General features: G+C 45.9%; 1 protein-coding gene across 10 annotated transcripts in view; it reads right to left on the bottom strand.

Moving 5' to 3' along the window:
- The window catches only part of LOC122389150 (rab11 family-interacting protein 2-like), a 53,975-nt gene extending 37,099 nt beyond the window's left edge, over positions 1-16,876 (bottom strand). For 2 of the 10 annotated variants that reach the window (XR_006257920.1, XM_043380879.1), the window contains exons 1-3: positions 16,559-16,712; positions 12,425-12,538; positions 867-972 (exon numbers count right to left, since the gene is read on the bottom strand). Coding sequence is in view for 6 of the 10 variants with exons in the window: in XM_043380879.1 (XP_043236814.1) it covers positions 867-972; positions 12,425-12,494 (176 nt within the window). In the remaining 4 variants the exon portion in view is untranslated. Of the gene's footprint in view, positions 1-866; positions 973-12,424; positions 12,539-14,626; positions 14,666-14,995; positions 15,113-15,168; positions 15,423-16,558 lie in introns of those variants that run through there. The other 8 variants (XR_006257918.1, XM_043380877.1, XR_006257921.1 and 5 more) reach the window with 7 other exon arrangements.
- Between the last annotated feature and the right edge of the window lie 836 nt (positions 16,877-17,712).

Here is a 17,712-nt window from a genome sequence, read left to right as displayed (position 1 = left end):
CAAAATGTTGAAATAGTCAACATTTTACCTTTGGTGACCTCTGGTGACCTGACCGTTGACCTGACCCAAAAAATGACCGAAGTGTTTTCGTCCTTATTTTGGACGTTCTTTCGATTACCGCTTGCCGCGTGTCGCTACGTGGCCCAGGAGCCGAGTTAGAAGGGGGGGGGGTGTTCAGACACCCAGGGTTGTGCTTGACTCATGAGTCGAGTCAGAAATTTGACTCAACTCTGACTCAAATGAGTCAGATTTGAGTCGAGTCGGATAAAATGTTGAGCTGTTGAGTTGAGTCAGAGTTGAGTCGGACAAAAATATTAAGGCGTTGAGTTGAGTCAGTAAAATAACTTTTGAAATTAAGTTGAGTCAAACATTTAGGAACATGAGTCAGCTGACTCAATTTTCTAGAAACAAGCTTTTCATTCCCCCCCCCCCCGCTTAACAACTTAAGCCCTGGCCCTGTTGCCGGGTTTTTTCACCCTCCCCCCCCGCTCACCAACTTTTCTATCTGAGTCAATTTTGAGTCAAGTTTGAGTCGACTCATATTTTCATTGAGTCGCTTGAGTCATGAGTCGAGTCAAGGGAAAAAATCAGCGCCGTGTTTGAGTCAGAGTTGAGTCAGGGCTTTCTGAAGTTGAATGATGAGTCGAGTCGGCAATTTTTTTTTTAGTCGAGCACAACCCTGCTGAGACACCCCCCCCCCCCCCCCGGCCCGGCGCGGAATCTCAGAGCACCGGCCCGGCGCGGGTTAAAAGAAAGAAGCATGCGTGCCGGTATTCGATAACTGTTTTGAAAAATCACCCCGCCATGATCATTAAGCCCACAGCTGGATTACATGGCGAGACCGCTCCAGAGGGCGGGCGACTTACAGTTCGCATTCCTCGCACCACTCGACGTTGGGAGGCGACTTCTCCTTGACGGACGTCTGGTACTTCTCCTTGCCCAGGCTGATCACCACAAAGCAGTCGTTGGTGCCTGGGAACAGAGCGCAGAGGTCAGTCATCACCGCCGCCGCCGCCGCCGCACCACCACCACCACAGGCAATCAGCAATCAGCCGAGCTTGCCGAGCAACCGGCGCCGGGCGCCTTTTTACCAGCGAGGCGGCAGCTCTCTGTTATCACAGCGTAAAACTAAGCTGCGCTTCTATGCTAAGCCATTAGTCTAGGGGAGAGTGGGGCAAAGCGGCCACCCTAACGCTTCTCACGATGCCAACGCTTGATTTTTAAACTTGAAAAGATTCTTTCTATACCAATGTGATCCCTATTAAGTTGCCTTTTATTTCAACTGCGTTTTATTTCCAAAGGCGTTCACATATGGAAGATATTGACAAAACTTTAAACCTAAGCATATTGGCCACTTTGCCCCATACCCTGGGGCAAAGCGGCCACCGGCGTCTTCTCAAGTCCCGATATGAGAAACAAAATAGTTGCCTCGTTTTTTTATGGTGGGTATTTGATGAGGGTATTGATACGACTAGGGTATTTGATGGTGACAAGGTTAAGCGAGGATGGATGTTTATCATCTTCCACCTGTAGGTAAACAAAGAAAGGATTTTCATGAAAACAAAAACATTTAATTGCATTATTTGGTAACTCATGCAACTGAAAAGTGGCCAAGATGAATGCATGACGACACATTTGAATATAAATAATGTTTTTTATCCAGATGGAAACAACTTATGGCCAACTGGGGGTGGCCACTTTGCCCCGCGCATACCGTCCGAGACAAAAATATTCCAGCTTAGCTATTAGTGGGGTAAAAAACATTAAAATTGGTAGAATACATGTACGATAAACGCTTATAAAAAAACGCTTATAAAAATTTCAAACGGTTATGGAATAACATAACATTTAAAAATTGTAAACATAGTTAGTAACCTGGCAAGAAATGCTTTTCCGTGTTTCACAGAACAATGGTGATGGACCTGAAACCCCGGTCTGGCTCATTCGAACGACCGTGAAGAGAAGTATAATTGGAAACCATAAACTGGAACTGACGCCAGCTATGAAGGGCTGTTTATTGTTGGTGCTAAACATGAATATCGTACCAAAAAGTTGCATCGGAGTAGATATTTGAGATAGGTTGTGTGACGACGCCATTTTATACATATTCAGCTAACCCTTTTCATTGCTTCCTAAGGCTATTATATTCAGATATTGGAGCTGTTATTTTCGCCAGGCAGCACATACAGATTATCATATATGTCCATACGAAGCACAACCTGCGTACCTAGCTTTGATGCATCACATGTTACCGTAATATCATATTTGATGCTATTTATTTGGCAGCAATCTGCCACAAGAGACCGATCATATCATGTATCGCTGTGATATTTCCGTGTGGAAGCAGCTGGAAAAACGCATCTGCGGTGTGCCTTTCACACAGTGCGAGGTTAACAGTAACATAAGGTAAGAGCAATGCATGGGGAAGCACAGTAATGCAATGCCCTGAATGAAAAACTGATGGCGGTGGTGAAAAACTGATTCCAGGTTTGGAATCAGCGGCAGCGAAGTAGGTCTCCCCGGTTTTAGCGGTAGGGTTTGCACCTAGAAAATTTAGTGTACTTCAGGCCATATCTTCGTCGTCTTAAGCTTTTAAGTGTTGAAGATGCGATCGACTTGTTGGGTAACAAGCCGGCCATGATCGTGTAAAATGGCTTTATCGTAGATCGTTTAGTTTCTGAGATATAACCGGAAATGTAAAAATGCAAAACCTACCATTTAATCTCGCGAGAGCCGTACATAGAAACACACACTAGCATAATGAATCCATTTTGGCCGTTGACCAGTTAAACCACACAAGACAATGACATTTATTTTATCAGTGTCGAATGTTGACAGTGCATTATAAACATACGTGAAATTTGACCTCCGTTCCTCTACCCACGATAAGAACTTAAGAAGTAATGGGAGGCGGCAGCCACCCTTCACGTATACGGGAATTGGGGCGGTCCACTACCAGTGCCAGAGTGCCGCACTGGGACCTCACACCGGGCTGGGCCGTCGACCGGCGTGCGATAGGTCGCGCCGCCGTCACCCGACCCCGCCGCTCGGGTGGCGCGTGGCAGACATTCCGCCGGGTCGCGGGGATCCAGTGCCGTGCTGCCCCGGCAGCCGCACGGCCCTGAGCGGCGTCCTATCACGGTACAGCCGCCCCCGGCGCGGCGAAAAGAACGCACACTGAACAGGGCTCTGCTTGAGGTTAGTTATCGAGTAACTGGGGTTTACCGGCGTGTTGACTACCGGATCATTTGTGGTATCTACATATTCAACTGTCACAGGATAAAAGTTGCAGCCGCGTTACACTCGCTCAATGACAGTGACAGCTGATGAGGCCTGTGCGTTCTACACCAGTCCCACGCACAAGGGGGAAAAGCTCAAATTATTGAGCGCTCAAAATATTGAGCGTGTGACGTCAGAGGCTCCCATAGGCGTAATGCTGAGGGCTCAAAAAATTGAGCCGTTTCAGGAACACGTTTTGCAAAAGCAACTCGCAACACCTAGGGAGAAATGGCAACACCCTAGGAGAATCACTAATGATGCAAAACAGATTAGGCTTTCATATTTTTCACTGCTCAAGCTTCAATGATTGGGGGAACACCAATTTATAGGTCGAAATCTTACGGCATACCAGGATGACTTAAAAACAGGCCAATATTTATGTCGAAATAAAAGTTATTTTTTGTCCATTCACGTTTTTTACTAGGGTTCTGTTGGAAAGAGCATTTTTCATACTACCCAAAATGATTGCGACCCAATTTCACATTACTGATATCGGAGAATATTTTTCATTTGGCGGCGCCGTTTGTTTATTTCGTCGCGACGTCTCCGGTCGCGTGGTTGTCGTCGTCCTCGTGTTGAAGGTAAGTTTTTATCGTTTTAGTTATATTTAGATGTTAAAAGGTACACTGAAAAGTTTGAATATGCTGTGATTTTAAATTTGGAAACACGTAAACGTCAATCAATTCACGTTTTCCTCGATTTGCGTGCAGATAAGTAACTGTCGACGAAAGTGGCGCCATCCGATATGATGTTTTGAAGGAAGGAGACGCTACATATTTACGTGAAAATTTTTGTTTTGTAGTGGTCTAAGTGCTTCAAAGAGGCTGTGAATGTTTTCTTCACACAATTTTTCATTAGGTATGATGAGGTAAAAGGTAGTTTCAGTCTTAACTTTCATATAATTGACATTAAAACATATGATAGTCCACTCCTATCAGTGATTGAGTACCTTGATATTTGGCATTTCTTATTAATTTGAATGTATTCTCTTTCCATATGTCCTGATAGTAAGTGACAATACTCTGCCAATATGTTTCCATAGTTTTCACATTCATTTTCCAGTCCTTTACATAACATTACCTACAATTTATAATCAACAAAACTCAACTCCTTTGTTACTTCACAACACTGACAGCATGAGAGACTGACAGTCAACTATTGTGTGTGTGAATGCTGAAACAGGATAGCCACTTTGCTGACTGGCTCATATGAAATATGATAAAAATGATCCTTTATATCATTTCCATCTGGAGGATCGGAGTCAACGGAAAAGGGAGGCCACTTTCAAGCCTCAAGGTCTAGGCCGCCAGACGCCAGTCGACAGTCACCACCAAATTTATAATAGATTAATTTATTATTATACTTTGAGACCTTTAGGTCACTGGATCGGCATCACATTTTCAGTTTCAATTTCTATATAGTAAAGGTTTTTATTTGTATGATGTGAAATATTTTCCTGAATCAGAATTTAATTATCCCTAGGTACCTGGTAGAGGTTTCGGATTTAATGCTAATTGTTGGTGTGCAGTCAGGATTTTTTGACAGGTCCAGATAAGGAATCCTGAGCAATTTTATAGTAAAGTGGTCTCCTTATAATCACCACACATTTTATCAAAAGCAATTGCAGAATTCATTCAATGAAGAATTTTATCAATGTTGTACCCATTTCTTAGACGACCTAGGCTGCATCTTTTTTTAGTTCCTGTTGTATGACATATTTTCCATTTTGTTCCACTGCATAAAGAAAAAATCGTTTGAGATCACCAAACAGCTTTTCTTTTTCTGGCAGGTCTGCACAACCAAGCGGTCGCTGGCGAGGACGTCGGCCGTCCCTGTGGGTAAGGTCATCTGCTCAGCCTTTGTGGAGATCAGCAAGACGTCACCAAGATGAAGACTTCGCTGGAGCAGAAGCCGCTGACCCGTGTCCGATCGGGCAGGTCATGCTCGACGGCACGAGCCACAACTTGAACGACTCGGTGACATCAACAACATGGTGGAGCAGGTGAATGAGTTTGGCGACGTGTTGTGCGACTGCAAGAAGGGTTGTCTGCGTGTTCTGGCCGGCGGGGCGGCGACGCTGCGCAGTCTGTGCTGGCGGTGAGCAGCTGGCCGTGGTGACCGCGCGCGCCCACATGCGCCGACAACCTGTGCGGCTTCGACGGCCCCGGGACAGCCCGATGCCGCCCACTATGCGACGCCGACCGCGCACTGTCCGCACGGCCACATGGAGGTGTGCCCGCGCCTTTTGCCCGCACGCCGCTACCTCGCAGCTGGTCTGCAACCACGCCGTCGCCGCCTGTAGCCCGATAACAAAACGGCTGTCTGATAATGCCGCGTGTTCTTTGTGATGTTGCTACTGTGATGGTTGCTACTGCTGGTCTGAGACTCGATGTTTCCATTCGTCCTTTACATGTTAAGGATTTGATAATGATTAGCTTAGTCCGAGCTTAGGTCGTTTATATCATTTGTTATATGGCATATTTTGGATCAAAGCAGTACGACACTGCCTCCTGCTTTTGTGATGTATGCTGGCAAGACGCAGGTTCCGGTCGCAGGTCACCCGGTTCCAATGTGGTCGGGCTGGCATGCGATAATGTGATGTTGTTTTGCTCGTCTCTGTGTTCCACACTTGATGATGTTTGTGAATCTAACCCACATTATATAGTATTTTTGTTTGTTTGCGGCCGATGGCCTTGTAAGTTGTAACCGTGGCAATACAGTTTTTCCTGCTATAATTCTCCAATATTCAAGCGTGGGTGGATATCTTTCTGTATTCACGTATTCCCTTCTCCCAGTACAGTCATAGAATATCAATACAGTATTCATACGGATTATTCAAGCCCTGTATAATTATTTGAGGTGTGCCGAATCCGAAAGGCGACCGATAAAACTACTAGCGGAAAATGTGACATGATGCCATGGGTTTGTGAGAAGTTCAGGTACCACGTAGCATTCAACTTCCTGCATTTCTGTTTCAACTCAGTTTAACGTATTTCAACGAACATAACATCAAAAATGGCAGCCAGTACCGGCTTCACCTGTCACGGAGAACGCTCAAAAAATTGAGTGTAGATGCTGGCCGGCACTCAATTTTTTGAGCGCCAGCTGACTGTCGTCTGTCGTGGCGCTCAATTTATTGAGTATCGCGGTCCCGAACGACAAGTGGCGCTCAAAAAGTTGAGCGTCTTTAGGGCATTTTCTTTCCAAAAACACCGATATAAATTATCACGGCGAGTGTTCGAGAAGAAACCTTGTTGCTCTCTCTTGCCATTGATACCTTATTTGGGTACGATATTTGCCGTAGTGTGACGCTAAAGGCATTTTAAATTACCATCGTTTCGCCTATTCCTTCATAATGGGCCCGCTCAATTTTTTGAGCGCTCAATTTTTTGAGCTTTTCCCCCTTGTGCGTGGGACTGACACACTAGACAACGATTAGACCTTACTGATGCCTAAACAAAATAGGATGTAGCTTCGCCAAGTCAGTCGTTTTCCAGAAATAGTAGTTAAACAAATAAACTATAACCTTTAGCAGTACTTGAGATCGATGAAAATGTTACACGTAACATGACCCGGGACCCCGTCATTCGTCTCGATTCCCATACGAATGAGCTAGCCACAAAAGAGCTAGTGTTGTTTGAGCTAGCTCATTTGGGCTAGTGCCACAAAACAGCTAGTGCGATTGTAACTAGTCCCACAAAACAGCTAGGAGCAAAATGACAAGTGTTGTAAAGGGCTAGTAGATCGGCTCACGCCATACCTCTTCCGGATTTTATAAGCAAAGTTCAGTTCAGATCAGATCGGTCACTAAAAAGGTCGTAATATTAAAAAAGACAGAAACATACGACTCAGATTTTATTCTCAAACGTTCATCGAAATGTTGTATCCAACTCCGTGAAGAAGCTCCTGCCTGTCTATGATGTCTTCTGTGAGACGGCGAATGAGGACCTTAATTCGTTTATTTATATCGGCATAATTTTTCTCTTGTTTTTGAACTTCGTTTCCTGCTTTGAATTTGTAAGGTTCGGCAGCTTGCAGCGCTTCTTCTTTTTGAATCGAGGCCAGAAACACCAAAGTGACGGGTGTGGCGAGTCCACCATTCCTTGCATTGCCCTGTGCCACCCTTCAATTTTCTTGTTGTTCCTCGGCATTCCCTCTTCGGTGCGAATTCATTCCACATGTCTTTTCCGAAATTTGGTGCTCTCCTCTGCCCCCTCCATCCCTGCCTCCCAATGTAGGTATCGTCAAAGTAATTGTTATAGGTATCTTCAAAGTTCTTCGCACCACTAGCTCTCCTTGGGACTAGCCCTTATAAGTTACTAGCTATTTTAACATTAGCTTTTACATCACTAGCTCTTTTGAGGCACTAGCTCAAACGTACTAGCTCAAATGACACTAGCTGTTTTGTCGCTAGCTATTCGGAGTTCGGACACGAGGCCATTCGTCTCAGCCGCTGGGAAAGTTCAAGCGCAGGTCAGGAGGCGCCGGCCGAAGGCAGTGCCGAGCGCCAGGCCGTCTGATGGAGGTAGCGCCAGCCGCCCGTCTGATGGAGGCGGCACTGAGTCCCAGCCGGTCTGATGTCATTGCCGTGTAATGAGCGCGCCTGGACACGGCTACCGTCACGCTCAGCGGCGATAGGGGCGCCGGGCGGCCGTGACCGCGTCCGGAAACGCTCCGGCGCCAGATCCCGGCGGCAGATGGGTGTCGCGATCGGCGCACGGCCAGCTCCGGCTCGGACCACCATGCGACAGACACTGGCCTCGCTGACAGCACGCCGCTCCGATGGTTAACTACGTCAGCTCCCGAGCTCGCATCAAGGCGAGGCGATGACTGCACCACGCGGACACACACTCAGGGGGCCACCAGACCGCCTCGGTGCAGCCAAACAGCATGCGCGGGCGGACGAGAAGACATGATATCACCGCCGCTTCTGGGGAGTCCGTCCCGGTGGAAAAGGTCATTGCGTTGGGCCGCGTTGCGCGCGAGCCCTGGCAACCAGACGCCCAGGGACAGGATTCGCAGGTGGCGGAAGATAGCATCGAGAGGCGGCGGCGCGATCCGGCTGAGCCCTGTGCCGGGCGCGCGCGGCGCGGCATCTCACTCCACTATCGGGGATCATCCCCGGGTCCCGGCCGGACACACAACTGTGACAGGGGGGGGGGATAGCGCGAACCCCTCTAACCGCAGCACGGTGGTGAGCGAGTAGTGTGTACCCATCTACTGCGGAAGACAGGGTAACGTGTTGCCCTTCTGACTGCGGCGGGGAGACGACATCTCCCCCTGTTACTGCGGCAAGTGGGGCAGCGTACCCCTTCTGACAGTAGCAGGATTACCTGTCTCCCTCTGGGAGCAACAGGCGTGGTAACGTGTCTCCCTATTACTCCTGAAGGCACAGTAATGCCCTACCCCCCCCCCCCTCCCTGGTCGCGGCAAGTCGGACAAAGCAGACCACCCAGGCACCGCAATTTCATTCATTGCGCTGATTCGTTATCGTGTAAGCTAGCATCCGAGAACCGCCGCAGTGACAAAGCCCATGGGGCCGGGAATTAGCGACCGCTGAGACGTTGCGCAACAAGTAAGGTGATGTTTCTTTGGAGACAGCGACGCCGTTCCTGAAGAAATGGACGACTTTTATTTTTGGGAAGAACGGCTAAAATTATCAATGCAGAGAAGTGGAACTTCAGACCGAAGCCGCGACTGGTTCTCTGGATGTTCGTGATTGCAGGTTGAAGGCAAGTTCTTTGATGATGCTTGATCCTGTCATTCATGTCCAGGTTTGCGACGGAAATTCAACTTTTTCGGATTTCATGTGTGCATTTGAACATGGCCACCCACATACTTCTATAACAAACTTGATTGAATAGAGAAGAGCATTAAATTTGTTGCGGACAGCTTTTACACAGAAATGAAGGCGAAATGGCAAAAACTTGGATTAGTAAACGAGAAAGGCACGCCGGTATCGTCCAGCTGGCATCTGTACTGAGTAGTCACACAACAGACACCACCAGCTGCGCCAATAACTTACTTCCGGATGGTGCGTACTTGAAATTCCGACAGCAAATACATAATTATCTTTCTAGCTCAAGAAAGTTTAGTAAGAACCAAAAACATGCCACTAATGGGATAAACATCGCTAAAAAGAGGGAAAACTACCAATTAAGTAAGAAAAAGATCAGCAGTTTCGATAAAACAAATCCTGAAATGCCACGGCGCAACTTGACTCTAATTCGCCGACCTGGTATTATTCACGGTACAGCGAACAATTGTAAGGCTAGCCTAATGCGACCGAGTAATGCACAATAACTATGACTTGCTAGAGTTGAGAACTTTAAAAATGTTTGAATGCTAAGTGAATTGTTCCGTTTTTATGACCAACTGGCGGCAGACCAAAGGGAAGGGTCAGCTGTACTTTGCAAACATCCGGACGTGGCCATCACTTAAAAAAAGGGCAAATTCACTACGATTATCGTACAAATACAACTTAGGCTGGTGGGGCTAGTGGAAGCATTGCAAATAACTAGAATGCTTATATTATTTCGAGTCATTCTGAGAAAAATCTTACGCCATTTTCTCGGTGTTTCGAAAGGTCGGACACCTCAAGTCATAAAAAACGCCCTTCGCCCTTCGAAGTTGCGCATGTGTAAGCTAATGTACCTATATACATTATAGCTACCTTTATTTTCTCATTTAGGAAATCCTGAGCACATGTCAAAGCTCAGTTGAAAAAAAAAAAACTTAAAGGACCGTCACTCGACTGCTACGTGGACTACCTATGCGGTATGCCATACTACTTGGGCGGGCTAAGCATAGGCGAATACGCGGATTTGGCACAAATAATTAACAATTTTCCCAATTCTTCATCAACACCAAAGGACTGTGGACATAGAACAAGACCAAGACGACATCAAAAATTCAAAGCAACACTTAGCTTAGTTTCGCATCTATCTCACAATTAGCTTAATTTCGCATCTATCTCGGAATCAAATCACTGAAATTTGTCCTTTACGCTACACCGGGGGAGTCATTAGGACCAATGCCAAGACGACAGAGACCGGGCGAGCCACGGCCCACAATGGGTTGCGAAAAAATCGATTACGCCCCGTTTCAATGCTAAAAATCAGCGACCTGTGTGCCACAGAAAAACAAACCGCTGATCACCACTTGATCTAAGGCGTACGAAAAACGAGTCTCCCTTGATCGCCAGAACGAAAGGATCTGCAGCTGGCCACCTGTGGGCGCAATGACATAGAAAATCTGAAATACCGTTGCAAAAACCACCTCTAAATGACGTCATGAGATTGTGATCGGATGTTCCGGCGGGCCTACACACATTATCAGCAACATGCTCAGTTTGGGGTTACAAGAGCCGGGCATAGCCTATGAGATCCCGACCAGTGATGCCGGCGGCGTTCAGATCAGCCACGCCGAAGGCAGGACCACCATCCTCGCTGGTCTGAAACACGCCTGGCCTGATAAGCGGGTGGCTTCCAGCGCAGCGGAAGAAACGACAAATCGAACGCACAATAGGCATATAGCGTGCCTGGCAGATCACTGATTGTCATACGCAGAGGACCATCGGCTCACTGGCAGCTGTACTGAGTGGGGCACCAGCTCAATATGAGCCGCCGTATACCGAGCGGATCATTGTACTGTCTCAATAACCAGCGTACCGAGCGGACCACTGCACTGTCTCAATATCCAGCGTGCAGAGCGGACCACCGTCTCAATACCCAACGTGACCAACGTAGCAATACCCGAGCGGACCACTGCTTAAATAGCCACCGTACCGAGCGCACCACTGTGATAACCAGCGTACCGAGCGGACCACTGTTTAAATAACCAGCGCACCGAGCGACCACGATCTCAGTGGCAAGTGACAGCATTACTGAGCGGACTACCGGCTCAATAACCGTCCTACCGAGGGGATTGCCGGCTCAATAACAACCGTACCGATCAGCTTAACCGCTTGTCTATTAGGGACCAGTGACGGTCCACGAGGAAACCCATCACAAACGTATACGGACGGGGAATCGTAGGGCGACTTTGCTCGACAGACGTCGAGATTGCGGTTGCTTACACTTTGCCAGTGCAAACTGTGCCAATGTATCAAAGTTACGCTTTCCCACTGTCAGTAGGACGTTACGTCTCAGCGGAAACAAAGCGTCAGTACCTGCCACATACGTAGCAACTCTTAATTCTCTCCAACTGCTCTTGCACATACCTACCATAGATGTCTCACTTCATGCAGGACAGGAGCGGCCGCCAACATAGGGAGATATATCAGGAATGCAGAGAATGTTGCCACGACATCATTCATTAAAGGGACCCTCCCACCTTCAAAAAAGTTAATGAATTGGCATGAAAGTGATGTCGCTCGGTTTAGAAAGAGCAAAAACGAATATCTACCAAATTTCATCGAAAAATATTCACCGGTTTTCAAGATATTAGACTTTTACTTTTGTTTACTTTTTGGGATCTCCGCTGTTCCTAGCGACTTTATTTGAAAGTGCGGCATTTGTTGCGCGCAAAGCAGCATATACCACCGCGTGCTACAAAACGTTTTAGTCAAACATTTAAAAATCGTTAGATATCTGCGATGACGTCACACATTCAGAGGGGTATTCCTATGCATTAGCCCCTCTGAATCAAAATGCTGCAATTTTGAAATTCAATATTTCCGATTTAAGGCATTTCTCGATGTTGTGAGTGCCGAAACCGGTAATTGTGAGCCAGGGACTCCATTTTGGCTATCTCAACTCAAATCTAATGTGAAGGTGGGAGGGTCCCTTTAAAAGTAAATCCCAGTAACACGGATAAAAGGACGCCATCCTGCGTTTAACCCCAGACCTGCAGATTCGGATAGCCCTACCGGCCTCGGCTTTCTGTGGCGGTTACAGAGTCACTGGATAGATCACCCTTCACATAAAAGTGATACATCAGTCGCAATATCAGAGGTCACAGAAAAGCAGCAGCACTTCAACCCAGCAAGGGGCAGATCAGCAGCGGCCGCCGTTCGGGACGGTGATACCGAGAGCGTTGACGATAGTAAGCCACATCACTACGTGCGAGACTCACGGTCGAAAGGGAGACCAAGGGAAAAAGAAGAGAGAAAGGGAAAGAGAAAGGAGGAGGGCGCATTTCTCACCGTTTTTCCCTTTGACCAGCAGTCCCCTGGCGCGCTGCACGGTCAGCTGGACGTGCGTTGGCATCCACATGGTGGCAGCTCCGATTCGCACGGACGCAGCTCAGAACATCACCTCTGAAAACAAACAAATCACAGATCAAACGGAGCCAGAAAATCACAGAGACAAGAACAAGCCGAATTTAGAAGCCGAGCCGAAAGCCAAATTAGCAAACGCGTGACAACGCAAAACAGCGCCACAACATGCTTTGGCACGACGGTGAGGTGGGTCATGGTGGGTTATATCCAACAGGCATGTTTTGTAGACTGAGAAATTGCTATAAAAACATGCGAGGATATGCAAGTAAAGTTTGAAATTTTAAAAGTTTAAATATCTAATGCAGGGTCATCAGGCAACAAATGAATAATCAATATGATACCAAGAAACCTTTCGAACTACATGTTTCACATCTTGGTACCTATGCAGGCTTTATAGCTGACAGCTAAAGACGGACTCTGTTGCCTAACCCTTTCTAAATAAAGTGTCAGCAGTTATATCCAAACTGAAGAAAAAAAAATGTTTGGTCTCGTCATCTCGGCAGACCGGAGCCATGAGGTAACTTTCTCAAGGTAAAGCATCATATCACCTGGGTATTTATAGATTAGAAAAGCGAGCGAAATTCTGGAAAACCAGCCGAGAGATGCTCTTCTTGAAATCGATGTGACGAGGCATTTCCAATGTAGGTAACTCAGGCTGACTTAGTACACATATTTTCATCCGATATTAAAAATGGGACATAATCGACAGCTGTCGATACGATGCGAAAATCCGTCCTATGCGGTTTTCAGACGGGACTGGGACGAAATTCCCACGGCAAAAATGCCGGACAGGGTGTCGGCCGTCGGGTGACAATTCCTGTGGACAAGGACTCAAAGGCAGTGTCCCAAAATTGTATTTTGGCTATGGTTTAAGAGGGGAAATCCCTATTCGAAAATGGGGATAGAAGTTGAAAATTGCCAGTCAAATAAGGCCTTAAAAGAGTGGAAAAATGTATCAATGACATAAATCTATAAAAAGTGTGGTAAAATGTAGGATTAAAGCCATTTTTAAGCTTAGTCAGTTAACTTGACCTGGTGACCTGACCTGACATGACCTGGGGTAAAACAAAATCACACATTGTCAAAAATTGATGTACAGCAAGCTACTTCAAGCCAAGGCCTATAAACTTCAAGCGGCGCGACGCTACGCGCCGCGGTTTTTTATTGACACGCAAAAAAAAACGTGACAGGGTGGTAACATATGCCCCCTCTCCCCACCCTCCCGCCCCAACTGGGGAGAAGGTTAAGATAAAGGTTTCACTTGTCAATTGTCATTCTCAGTCATATTTGAATATTTTTATTTTGTGCAGAGAAACATTTATGAAATGATCATATGGCAGGAATGTGGATGGAAGGAAAGAGAGGGGGTGACAGGAATGGGGATGCAAATTCTCATTCTCATGAACAGGCTCTTGGATTCAATTTCGTGACTTTCAAAAGTCTCTTTCAGCCTTCAGGGCAGCCTTTAGGGTGCTGATGTCACAGTGACAGGAATTTGACCTAGCTAATAGCTTCATTTCCAAAAGCTGCAAGAAGCCAAGCAGCACTCAGCAGGCAGGAGCAGGAAATAACCACTGACCTGACGGACACCACTCCATTTTATCACTATTTACAATGTTATAGCATGCCTGTAAATAATGTAATACCAACACCTGCACTGCTACTTTTCCTTACATCAATAATTATAATGGGCAAAATAAATTATGAATGGTACACATTTAGCAGGGCCTTAACTTGCATCAAAACATGAAAATCACAGTTGGGGAAACTGAGGTTGGGTCTTCAAATTTTAGAAGCCTTCCATGTTTGAAAAATGCATACCCATTTATGGAAGAATCTTCCAAAAGTGAAAGACTTCTAAAAATGGAAGATTTGACCACAGTTTCCCCAAATGATGTCGCTCGCTGAGACACTTTCAATGCAGTGTGCTAAGCCTAAGCCTAGCTAAGATGCTCAATACTCAATACTCAATAGTGATTTCATTGCGCTTGTGCGGAGCATGTAAGCTTGAGCTTTAAATGTTGTGTGCCAGGCATACAAATCACAGACACAGGCATGCATTTCTACTCGCCAGGCATGCATTCCTATCAAACTGGGCGCACCTCGAACATGCACAACGCACGCCACATGCCACGCTTTGCAGTCTGGGTTGCTTGTTTACTGTCCCTGTGTCCCTGAATGTCTTCATGGCAAGATTTGATGCACACTGGTCGTCAATCATGTTTACCATAATGATATGATACATTGACATGACACAGACTGAGCAATGCAGTTAGTATCAGGATTCAGGAGATTGCCCAGATATATTGGGTACCTACATCCCGTGGCCACAGGCCTTACAGACAAAAGAAAAAATCCTGTTGGCTGTTACCATAAGATTGAGTATGATAAAGTAAGTTGTTACAAGCACTATACTCTGTTCCGTTTCAAGCTTGCAGCCGAAGTGCCCTGTTGAAAGCAGTGCATGATTTCTGTATATATCAATATAGCTCTTACATTTTAAGACGCAAATTCTTGAGCGGAGGAGCGATCTGCCGAAGAAATTCTGACTGCAAACTTGATATGGAACAGACTATAGTGAAAACACCAATTTCAATTTTGATTTTGAGAATTCATGTTTTAGTTTGAGCTGCCAGGTCAAGGTTGAGTAAAGTTGGAATTTCACTCACCTTCCTCAAAACTTAACAACTTTAAAATGAGTTTCCAAATAATCTACCAGTGTGGCACAGAAATTGACAGCAAAGGGCAATTATTTATATAACAGCAAAGGAGCAAGTTTTGTTTCGTAAAAAAAAAAAACACTTCAAGTCTTCAAAGAGGCATCAAACGAAAACAACACGGAGAAGAGCGCTTATCTGTGTCGTTGTTGTTGTTGTTGTTGAAGAGTTGGGATTATCTGTGTCGTGTTTAGAGTGTTTGCCACAGGGGAGCAATGCCGCTTCAACCCTATTGGCCGTAGTGTCTAACGGTGGCGGCCATATTGCGCAGACCAGAAACCGGCTGCCGCCTGTGTTGAGGAATAGGGAATTCGGGACCTCGATTTACGTTTGCGGCCGCCGTATCCGTTACGTTCAAGTTACGTAGATACGGAACCCGGCATCTTACGCAGAATTGAGTGGGGAACACGATCGTATCTTCAGAATTCCTCAAATTCACTCGCCTGACCTACATTTGCCCCGGCCGAAGGGGTTGGTTGAACCCACCTCGCTAATGCACCGCTAATTAAACTAGAATTAAGCGGTAAAGTGGTCGTATGCGGCAAAGTATAATGCAGAGTGACTGGTAGGAACCCGCTGTAAGGGTCTCAGGTCAACCGGTGACCTCTGAGGTCAGGTCAAGTGATCTAAGGCACGGGTTCGGTTTTTGGTAAATAACTTCGCCAAAAATGGCCGTAGCGCCGCGATTTTGATATCATCGTGTTCAGCTAGCTCAGGCGCATCGAGTGATATACTTTTTGTTCGGGTCAGGTCAACTTAGGGTATTGACCTCAGGTCAAGGTCAGGTCAGCACCCCCAGATCACGAAGCTGGTCGAAAGAGGTCATGTCGCATATCATTCGATTCGGCAGGTCTTCCTGAGTCCATTGGTGGCTTTCCCGACTCGCTAGCTCAATTTGATCGGGAGTTATTGAAGAAAAATGGTGACCCTTGTGACGTCACGAATGACGTCACGCAAGGGCAACAATGCAAATATGAAGCATAGGACCTTGCAAAGAGTGCATGAAATCATGATTTTATATGCTTGAGATAGTTTCAGATCATTCTCGGCGCCAAAATAACAATTTTCATATTTCCCCATTGACTTATAAGGGTTTAACGTATTAGTTCCTTATAGCTGATGATTTTTTAGGATTTCATCTTGTTCTCCACTCAATTCTGCGTAAGATGCCGGGTTCCGTGTCCACATAGCTTGAGCGTAACGGATGCAGCGACCGCAAACGTAAATCGAGGTCCCGAATTCCCTATTCCCCAGCACAGGCGGCGGCCGCTTTCTGGTCTGCGCAACATGGCGGCACCGTTGGACACCATTTGGCGGCCGATGCGCATTCCACATTATATACCGGGGTTACATGAGCGATCCGTTCCAAATACGCACTACGCTAATGCGCATCAGCTCCCCACAAACGTATCTACGGCACCGGTTACATGAGACTAATTCGTTTTATCTACGTCAAACGGATCTTGTTTGGCTCACCCGGGCTGACTCCTCGACGGCCGGTAATGCGCATCACAAACGGAATAGGATTAGCGTACAGTCATGGCGCAGTTGCGGCATTTACCGAGACGACTGAACTAAATTTTAAATACTTTTATCATTTGATAGGCTCAAAAACATTTAAAATTAACATGAAATCAAAAAATGAAAACAAAGTTTTCTTGTTTAAGTCAGTGGGCACTGATTCGCCATGCAGCGACAGCAGGGTGGTCAGAAAAAATTATCTATCAAAATATTTCATTCATTTTATTTCACATGCAAAGACTAAACCAAAATACCAACATTTTTTTTGCTATTTTCTACGAGGCAGCCAATAAAAAAAATGCTTATTATTTTGCATTTTGACGCTTCCAGTCAGCAAAGAATAGTTCTTGTGAAATACGGCCCGAATCGAATAACTCGGTTACATGAGCGATCCGTTCCAAATACGCACTACACTAATTCGCATCAGCTCCCCAAGAACGCATTCAGTGCACCGACTACATGAGCAAATTCGTATCAGTGACGTCAAACGGGTCTAGTTTGGCTCTCGGCCCGATGCGCATTACAAACGGAATAGCATACAAATGTGGCGCACTTCCGTAGCAATAGAGGTGACTGAATTAAAAATTTAATATCTCATGTCTTTTTTGCATTTAATCTGCTCAGAACATCCTCAATTAACTTAACAAAAAAAAGTTGAACATAAAGTTGTCTTGCATTGACTCATTGGGCACTTGCCTCTCTTGATACGTCTGTAGTGCTGTCAGAAAAATGTTTCAACTGAAAGTACTTTGATATTTTCTTTTTGGTTTTCACTATATTTATTGACAAAATACCGACATATTTTTTTAAATTATTATTTCAAAAGAAGCAAATGAAAAAAATACCTATTATTTTGCATTTTAATGTTTCTTTTTGGAAATAAATAGTTCCTGTAATACGTATCTTGGTCCTATTCGCTTCTAAGCCTGTTTCTCAGCGGATTTTGTTTGGACCGCCGATTCGTATTAGCAGGTG

The sequence above is a fragment of the Amphibalanus amphitrite genome, unplaced genomic scaffold (genome assembly GCF_019059575.1).
Source record: "Amphibalanus amphitrite isolate SeventyFive unplaced genomic scaffold, NRLGWU_Aamphi_draft 000345F_arrow, whole genome shotgun sequence".
NCBI lineage: Eukaryota > Metazoa > Arthropoda > Thecostraca > Balanomorpha > Balanidae > Amphibalanus > Amphibalanus amphitrite.
Note: the sequence above shows the minus strand (reverse complement) of the source record. Positions and strands in the feature narration are given on the sequence as shown.